General features: G+C 40.3%; 1 protein-coding gene and 1 non-coding gene across 2 annotated transcripts; both read left to right on the top strand.

The window, feature by feature from the left end:
* Positions 1 to 399: 399 nt before the first annotated feature.
* LOC135579146 (WD repeat-containing protein 43-like) lies at positions 400 to 9,143 on the top strand. Its single transcript, XM_065058703.1, has 10 exons — positions 400 to 774; positions 1,694 to 1,825; positions 2,293 to 2,430; positions 3,286 to 3,372; positions 4,742 to 4,773; positions 5,637 to 5,700; positions 6,599 to 6,712; positions 7,166 to 7,235; positions 7,855 to 7,910; positions 7,988 to 9,143. The coding sequence occupies exons 1-10, from the start codon at positions 742 to 744 to the stop codon at positions 8,111 to 8,113; spliced, it is 852 nt and encodes a 283-aa protein (XP_064914775.1). The 5' UTR covers positions 400 to 741; the 3' UTR covers positions 8,114 to 9,143.
* Positions 665 to 743, top strand: LOC135579266 (small nucleolar RNA SNORD53/SNORD92). Its single transcript, XR_010471988.1, has one exon. It is a non-coding gene; the product is annotated as a small nucleolar RNA SNORD53/SNORD92 (small nucleolar RNA).
* Positions 9,144 to 9,765: the final 622 nt, after the last annotated feature.

Below are 9,765 nucleotides of genomic sequence, written 5' to 3'. Positions count from 1 at the left end.
AAAGTACAGTTAGGAGGCAGGTGTGGGTGAAGTGTGCTTCGTGGCTGCCGTGTGTCCTGATACGCTCTCGCACACAGTTAACCTCCTGTAGCTCATAGCAAGTCCTGTTCTCAGCAGCTCTGCTTGGTACACAGGACTGGCTGATGGTTTATTTTCTGCTTGAGATTAGTCCTTCCCCTCGAGTCCAACAGTTTGTACAGCCTCTTTGACCCTGAAGATTTGGGGTGAAGTCGGGATGGCTTAGTTTGAGAGTGTAAATAAGATGTCATGGAGCCTTAAATGGCATGTCCTTTTGGCTCTTTCTCGAGGTGGCCTTCGTGTGTTCCTCTCACGTGGATATGGCACTTGAGAATGTGAGCTTGACCCTCAGATGGCAACAGTGTCCACAAAGGCCACTTGCCACCATTTTCTCTCGTGCAGGATCCCCTGAGGGTTTAGAGACAGTCTGCGAAGTTCTTATTCAGTGTGCATATTCAAGGCCTTGAAGATTTGAAATGCTTGCAGTATCAGTGAAGTGAGCAGACAGCGCGGTTTTTCTAACCCTCAAGTTACCTATCGGATCTGGTGCTCCATCAGCCAGGTGGGGTTTTTTGCTGAGTCCTCTGTCCTGGAGCTGGTGGGTAGCAGAGCTGAAATGCAGTGAGAGCTGTAGGAACGCCCTGGCATGCGGTGATGATACCCAACTTGGTTTCGCTTTTAGCTGAATTCCAGTGAAGACGCATTTCTCTTGGCTGTCTGAGCATGCCATGTGGGGTGAATGTCAGTGATAATGTGGTGAGCAAAGGGTATTTTAAGACCATTGCTGTTCTATGGCAAAATTCTTGAGTCACAAAATACAATTATTTTACTTGTACGGGCAGCATATGGAAGTTGTGTTGCTTACTGTAGTAGATTATACTTCTGTTACTTTAGTGGGCACCCATCAGGACTCTCACAAGTACAGAAGTTTGGGCAGATGCTTCCAAAAAGAGCCTGCTCAAAAGCACTGTGGTTAAAGAAGTGTTCTGGAAGTAGCAGGTAGCATTCTTGATAATCTGGAACTGGCATACTCCCTTACGTCCTCTGTGGGTCAGGGGAGCGCTTGGTTTTAAATATATTGTCTTTAAAATTCAATCTCCTTTGTATTCATTGAAGATGGATATGCCATACTTTGTTTGGTATAACCTAAGGTTGCTCTGTCATCGTGATCATACTCTAATTCAGACTACAGAGCTCTGCATCTGGGCAATCCCTAGAAGAAAACTGGTGGGATTGAAGTGAATAGTAACTACTTTTACTGCTAGATTGTGCTGCTGGTTTTGATCAGTTCTTACCTTCCAATGGAAGCTGAATTAATCTAATCTAATGACTATTAGTACATGTGGTGTCTGTTGCTAGCAAACATCCAGTTATTTGTAGCTAGATACAAACATCTAGTTCAGTGAGTGTTACGGAACAAACCTGTAAGAAAAATCATTCACAGGTGAATCCAAAGAGGCCGTTTCTTTAGTTAATTATGAAAACTAGCTGAGTTTTCCTTGAGGTTATTAATTGCTTCTAAAAATTTAGGATTCTTCTAACATATATGTCTAGAAAATGGTTGTGGCATGCTGGTTTTACCATGTACATGGGAGTCCCCAAATCAGTATTTTAAATTGGAAGAGGGCTCAAGATACTAGCAATTCTTACCAGTGTGGTTATCCCTGTCTACTAGGTTAAGACGCCTGTTGTGAACTCGGACACCAAAGTTCTAGTGCCTGGCATTCCAGGACATAGTACAGCTGTCAAAGCTCCATCCTCTGGAAAGGAAAAAAAGAAAAACAAGAGGAAACCGGGAGAGTCACAGGTAAAGTGCTTCCTCTTTTCAGCACAGCAATAACGGAGAAACTAGTACCATAAATCATGGTTGAACTTCTTTAGGTGAACTTGGACTTGCTTTGTTTGGTGTGGAAGCAAAGTTAATGATGTCATCATTTTGTATGAAAGAGACTTCCCTCTGCTCAAAACCTTTTCCCTGTTGAAGCCCTGTGTGCCTTGCCCTGCCCGTGGCTCTGCCATGTTCCTACAGAACTTTGTCACACACTTGTGTCTGTCTCTCTGTGCTGAAGGTGTGTTACTGCTTTTCAGTCAAAGCTTCATCCTCCCTTTTTTTCGTCAGCCTATTCTCTGTCAGTACATTGAAAAGAATATGCAAAGTTTTGTGCTATTTTCCAGCAGAATCGGAGGAAATGCTGTGGGTTAGGTACTTAGCTTTCAGCTGATGTTCCTGAGAAACTGCACTGAAACAGCACTGCCCTTGTTTGCCATCTCCAGGAAAGCATCGAGGAGCGCCTAGAGGCATTGGATATTGATGTGAGCAAAGTGAAAACTCCAGGTGGCCTTCCTCAAACAGATAGCTTTGCGGTACTGCTGGTTCAGGGCTTGGAAAGCAACGATGCAGAAATCTTAAATGTAAGTGGTAAAAGATCGTTGTATACTGTTGAATCTGTTCACTGGGACTTGTGAGGAGCCTTCCTGAAAGCTGGGTAGGCTGAACAGTTGAGAACCTGTTATTTCTTCCAGCTGCTTTTTGCTGATTTGCCGCTCAAGGCAGTGGTATTATGAATTATAATAGCGGTATTACCTTTTTTTGTTGTTGTTATCTGCCTTGCTTTCTGAGTCAGTCCATGAACTTTGAGCTGCTACTGTTTATGATAAATTTGTTACGTCACAGTTCAGATGATTTACAAGCAATGTTACTCACGCAGACATCTCTCTAGTTTGAGCTGGAGCATGATCTGTGCTTAGTCTCCTGAGTGTGTGGTTTCCAAGTAGGTACTGTTTGAAAAATCTGTTGATGACAACAGTTTCACTTGGAAAGCTTGCTGTTGCACTTGGACAAAGAGGAAATTATAGTCTGGGGCAGGGAAGTGAATTCTTAAGAATCTGAAGCTGAATAGAAATTGTTTGATGCAGATGCTGGTGATGGGTATTTACAGAATTCAAGCACGGAAAATAGCGAGGGAAATTTTAATGTGCCTGTGATGTTTTGTTTCTAATATGGGGTGGGTGGGCTAGAGACAATGCTGGATTGTTTTAGGTGTGTTTAGATGTTTAGATCAAGTGCCTTATTTTGTTAATTGTAGCTGACTAGAAAAATGGAACTCCTTTCCGTAGTAAATCTTCTTTTACTTGTTGTCCTCATCTTGGGATACAAAGGTGGTGGAATAGGAAAAGAAATTTAAAGCCAGGAATTTTTGATGGTGCTCATTGCTCATATAGATTAAAACTGAATGATTCTCTGATCATATTTTTCCATTTTAACAGAGAGTACTTAACACAAGGAAAGAACACGTAATAAAGAACACAGTAGCCAGAATGCCTATACATGCTGTCATTCCACTGCTGCATGAGGTAGGGGAGACTACGTTTCTTGTACTGTCATACAAACCACATTTGGTTTGTGTTCTATTTGGGGAAAGTCCAGGATATGTGTCTCTATTTTTATCAATGAAATCGGTTTGGTAGTTTTACAGGACAGAAATTTTTCTTAATTTAACTCTATATAATCTTAACTTCTCTGACTGAAGCTTGACCAAAAGACAAAGTGCCACTGTCAATGCTAGGATGAGCATTAGATCAGGTAGTAGTATCTTAAATGATTATGTGGGAAAAAGAAGTAGTTAAGCTACACCTTGTTTAGTCTGTGGCAAAAAATTACCATTGCCTCTTCTTTTAAACTATTAAAATGGATGATAATTTAAAATATGGAACTAGCAGTACTGTCCAGAGCAGGTTGCATGAGCATAAATATGGTACTCATGTGAGAGAAAGAAAAATAAAATATGTACTTAAAGCAGTGAGTTTAGATAGCACTTGAAAACTGAGAGGCAATTTCTTTCCTCTTTTGGTTGCTGTATTTAAGCTTTGCAACATCACTTAGTTACAATTTTAAAAGGGATTTGGCTTCTGAAGTGCTTATTCTGTGGTATTAAATAAAATAAGTGTTTGGACAGAAATATTTTAATGATTAGCCTTATCTAGACACTACTTTGTTTAAACTAAACATTGATGAGTTGCTCTTGTTATGCTAATGGCACTCTATAAGATAACTGTTAGATTTCTCTTGTATTTTAATGTGTTTGCCACCAGTAAGATTTCACTTTTATTTGTGGTACTGATCTTAACTGAATCATGCAGATGGCCTGGTTCTGAGTGCTTAGACTTCATTGAAGCATATGTTGTGACACCTTCTTAGACTTATGTTAATGAGGTGCAGCCTTTCTTCCCTAGAACCCTTGTCAGAGGATCTAAGTGCAAGTGTACATTATCTCAGTGGATGGACAGATCTTCATTTAACTGTCCTCTCCAGAGGCTGATTTGTTCTGTGAAACAGCCTTTGCCTGATAGTACCTTCACTTGTTTCCCCAACTTGTCCATCTTGTAACAGCTGCTCTACTGAGCAGATACACAGAGACATAAACGAAGGGATTTCCTTCTATGTATTCCTGCCAGCTTTAAGCTTCTCTGAATATATTGCCTGTTAAGAGTCCCAGTTTTATTGTAATAATGAAAATCAGCTTCTGCAAGTTATCAGCCTATGTATAGGGTGGTAGAGCCAGCAATGTCGTGTTCTGGAGCCTGGCGGTGGTTAATCCTAGCCAGCTTCAAACGCCTGGAGATCTTTCTGTCGCAATATTAGGACGGTCAAATGGATGTAACATTGTGGTTTCAAACTCATTATGTGTTTGTTACTTACTGCTGACTATTTTTGTCCTTTCAGCTTACGAAGAGATTGCAGGGCAACCCATACAGGTGAGAGACAACTCAACTACAGTTTAATTCACCTGAGACTTTTCTAGTGTGTGTGTTCTGGTCCCTCCCTCCATCTATGTGATTGATTTCCATAGTAACTGTAATTAAACTGCAGCATCTTGAGGTAAAAATCTCACCTGATGGTGGGTGCAAGAGGAACTTTTATTAAGGCAGCGCTTTGCTAGGATGGCTGAAGTGAAATTAGAAAGGGAAAAGGATACCTGAAGTGAGCATATAACCTCGAGAAAGTATCTGAAAACCCAGAATATTGACATTGCAGACCTGATCAATATGTAAAATAAAGTAGCTTCTTTGGTTTAATTATCAAATATATTTAGACATGGCTTGCTGTTGTGTTTAATCAGTAACAAAACCAGGTCGTCTTCCCTGCCCACCCCATCTTGTTATATTGTTATAAGGATAGCTTTGATGTTCTTAATTGTGTTGAGGTGTTAGTTGTGGGCTTTTTGTGTGTGTTTTGTTTTGTTTTCGTGTGTGTGTGTTTTGTTTGTTTTTTGGTTTTGTTTTGTTTTTTAATAAATTAAAATTCCCTCATTATAGGTAGAGAAAAAAGTAGCATGCTTTGGTCTTTTATTCATTGAAACCTCCCATAAAAGACATCAGGAACAGAGACCCCTGGATATGTCTAGTTTTAATCACTCACTTAAATGTCTGTTCTTTTCCTAACAAATAACTTGCATAAGTATCCCATCTGGATAGTGAAATTGTTTTATTTCCATCCGCAATTGTGTTCTTATATAATGAAAGAGGAGCACTTTCCATAGAACTATTTAGCATCTAGAATTTGAAATGGATGTTTCTCAGCCAATATCTCTTTGATATAGTTTATTTTTCTTTTCTAGTGCCTCACTAATGGTTCGATGGCTGAAATCTGTTTTTACTCAACATGCATCCTACCTTTCCACAGTAAGTATTTTGCATTAATGCTAATGCGTGTAACTAAAACTAGATTTACATATTTAAATATATGTGTGTTCTTCCTTCAGGTATCTGTCTTCTGCTCTCCTCATATGGCATTGCCCAAATCAATGTACAGAAGGCTATACTTCTGCCACTTTTGCCAAATTGCTGCACATTGGTTATAAATTGTTTGTCTTAGTCATTCGTGACATGATTATAGTCATCCTGAAGTCAAACCAAGATAAGTTATGTCATACCTGTGAGAGTTAGGGAACAAAATTACTGTCAAAGAGTAATCTAACCTGTGTTGCTGAATCTTGTAGATCTAAATTTGCCTTGTTGTTGTAATGTTCATCTCGAGGCCGTCTTGGGCATGACTAGATTTATAGGGCAGAAGTGTGCCAAGTTGGCAGGGTAGTAAGTAATGTTGTAGCTTCTGTCCAGCCTTGCTTGACAAGTGATGGATAAAGCACGCTTGCTTGGTTAAGACAAAGGCATTTTGTCACTGTTGATCCTTTCTCCCATTTTTTATAGGATTGCTGTGCATCACAACTTGCACACTTTGCTGAGGCTGCATTTGTACGTTGGTGTATATTTGGTTTCCATTTACACAGCTTTCCGAATAGTGCTTCAGTACCTGCTTTACAGCAGTGGCTGTGGAAGGGAAAAGTAGTATAAGAATTGCCATGTTTTGAAAGTAGTTGTGTTTCTAAACATGGCTAAATGTTAACTGATCAGGCTGCAAGTGGTTTCTGTGAACCCGCAGCTCTCCCTTCTGTCTGCAATAATGTGAGCAAGGATTGCTTGCCCCAAATCTACAAAAGTAGTTTAAAATTTAAAAATCAGACATTTCTGATGTGTTGATTAGCAGCTTCATTTTTCTTTGTCCTTCTCTTCTCCCAAGTTGCCAGACCTTATTCCTCAGCTGGGAATGCTATACCAGTTAATGGAGAGCAGAGTAAAAACTTTGCAAAAGCTTTCCCGTCTTCACGGAAGACTCTACATTCTTGTCACCCAGGTGAGTCCCAACTGAATAACATGGGATGTGTAGAACTATTGTTTGCAGACTTAACCTCCTGTTGTGATTACACCTGATGGGACCTGTCATCGGGAACTTAACAGAGCCGCTGTACAGCTATGCTGGTAATGCTCAAAGCAGTACGCTTCATTGACTGTCTAGTCAGTCTCTGCCCACCGAAAGTGTTTAGTATCTTTTTCCTGCCGAATGCATCCGCTAATCCATGAGAGTTTTAAAGGGGAATAAACAGGAGGTACTGGGGCGCTTCAGAGCAGATACCTCTAAAATTTCACTTTGTCCTTCATACTTGTTTGGCTGTTAAACTAACACTACAAATGAATTAATTTGTGTTCAACTCGATGCAGACTTCCATTTGAATTGTTATGAGTTTTGTTGACCTTAAAGGCTGGAACGTATGGTTGCATCTAAGGCTAATCTGCAAATTCCATTCAGGTTGCAGCATCAGAAAAAGCTCAGGATGTAGCTGACGTTAATCAGACTGCAAAGTTGGTGTATGAGGATGGTAAGTGTTGTATGCCACGTGTAGCTTAGCTCCTGAATTCACGTGAGGGCTGGTAATTGATGGCCGTTCATCATGTTCATGTGCTTATCTGTTAGTGTACGGTCTGCAAGTAGAGAGCTTTTGTGGCAAGTCCATAGCGGGAAAATCAGTGGTTAAAGATGCAAGCGTCTTGTAGTTGGTTGTTCCTTCCTTCCCCTCCTTCTCTTTCCTTCCCTCCCATTCCTGCTTCACAATTTAAGGAATCAGTTAATGGGAAGTTCAATATACTGCTTAACTGGCAACCCCAAATTTCTAGTGTTAGCTGCCCTTCAGCTAAGGTAGATACAGTCAAGACACTTTCCTATTTGGATCAGCAGGATGCCGGGGTAGTGGATGTCAGTGTGTGTGCATGTACACTTACAATTTGGCCTTTATTTCTACTGCAACTTCATACTGCATAATCGTAATGGAAGTGACTTGTTCCTATTTAATGTTGATCAACCTAATCATCAGGTAGAATTAGTTTTGGAATGGAAATAGCATGGTTTGGAGATTTAGCAGCATGTGGAGTTGGGCTTTGTTTGCACAATGACATTTTAGAGTTTGTTTTTCTGACTGAGGAATTGTTTTCTCTTTGCAGAATCCTCAGAGGAGGAAGGCTCAGATGATGAGATGATTGCAGATAGAGACTCTGATGTAAGTGGAGTTGGATCAGATCTTCTCCCATTTGTGATTGTCAAAGGTTCAAACATTCCTGTTTATTTTTTCTTCAGGAAAACTGGGATGAAGATGAAGAAAAAGAGCAGCAATCTGATGAACAGGACATGGACATGACTGTTGAAAAGGAAATCAACAGTGATTCTGATTTGGATCCAGAAAATGAAAGTGAAGAAGAATAACAGCACAAAAGAATAATTTTAACCGTTTAAACAAGTGGGCCACCAACCTCTCTAATTCTGGATCATCTTGCAGAAAGGTGCCATATTTGCATACAGGGAGTGCAGACTGGTGCACAGCCTGTGTGCAGAGGCACATGTGGGGCACTGTGCATTTCCGAATCCAGAATGTTTAACCATGGCAGCCTTCTCTCGCCCTATTTCCCTGCGCTTACTTATAGAAACATTTCTTCCACCTCATGGTCAGATTATGCTTGTCATGTGGACATGCATTTGTATCTCAAGTGAAATAAATCTGCCACCGCTGTTTGTGTGGTAAACTTGGTTCAGCTTTACATTGAATTTGTTCCAAATATTCAAAGATCAAAGTCAACTGGTCTATACCTTCTTTCCATGCTTCAGTTAGCAATAGCAAGTGGGCATCCTGCTGCGTTTTTAAAAAAAAAAATGAAAAGGAAAAAAAAAGATATTTTTGTAATATTTAAATTCTCTACTGGAATTCTTTTATTTCCCCCCATCCTCCATTGGTTTAGTTACGCCTTGGCACTATCTAAGTGCCAACCTGACTTAAAATGGCTTTTTCTTTTTTTTAAAAATTTGAACTCATGACTTTTATATGTACGAATCGGTGACTTTTCTTGTGCTTCAAAAGGACATTAGAACTATCACTGTCCTAATTTTCTTTTCATGGAGGCTGTATATAATTTCAGTGCTAACCCAGAGAATAGACTGTGTTCAACTGGGTGGGGAAAGTAACACAGGAAAATGAGAAGGTGAACGCTTGTGAATACGTAGCGCACAGCTATACCTTTATTACAGATTTTTAATCTCTCAGTGGCAGAACAAGGACAGCTCTTTGCTCAGCTAATGGAAGCTGAAGTGGTGCAAACACATTTTTAAGAGCAAAACAAGGTAAAGGTTTGAGCCATTCACCACTATAATGTACAATAATATATTTGTCTATAAATGGAGCTGTTGCAACTAAATACCACCCTCTTTGTAAAGTGAATAAATATACATCTCCTTTACCAAATACCTGTCCTGTGGTGTTTGTTGAGAGAGACCTCAGGTAGCTGAGGGTGGTGGTGAAGGATGAAATGCTCTTTGTAGAAAGATTCCTAGTGGAGGAAGAAGACAACCTAAAAGGTTACAGTGCTCTGCAAAGCATCTATTACTGGTTTCTTAGCTCCATATGTTTCAGTTCTATCTGCTGTTTTGTCCACTGCTTGGGGATTGCATGGGGGCTGCAGCATTGCCTGGAGGTGTAGGGGATTGTGATGGACAAGGCTGGAAGAGACATTTTCTGTCTTTGGAGAGCTGGACGTCTAAGGGCAGCAGTTGGAGGCTTCCAGTCATTGGAGGGTTTTAACTGACAGTAAAGTAGAGTCTTAATAACTTGTAAAGCCGGGCTTTTATTTAATTTCTGAGATGCTGTGCAAATAAATGCCAACACTTGTGCTCTGTACTCACACAAGCCACCAAATTAGGCTGAGGTGATGTGTAAGATTTTAACCGTTACTAATGTTCTATGCAGGCAGGCTTCAAATCAGGCAAAAGAGGGATGTGAATGAAGGTCTGTTGTATCTCAGCTGAGTGAAGGTCTGCTGAGCTTTTGGGGCATGGAGTAACACAAGCAGCACCTGTGTTTTGGTTGT

The sequence above is a fragment of the Columba livia genome, chromosome 3 (genome assembly GCF_036013475.1).
Source record: "Columba livia isolate bColLiv1 breed racing homer chromosome 3, bColLiv1.pat.W.v2, whole genome shotgun sequence".
Taxonomy (NCBI): domain Eukaryota; kingdom Metazoa; phylum Chordata; class Aves; order Columbiformes; family Columbidae; genus Columba; species Columba livia.
The sequence above is the reverse complement of the archived record's forward strand: the minus strand, read 5'-3'. Positions and strand labels throughout refer to the sequence as shown.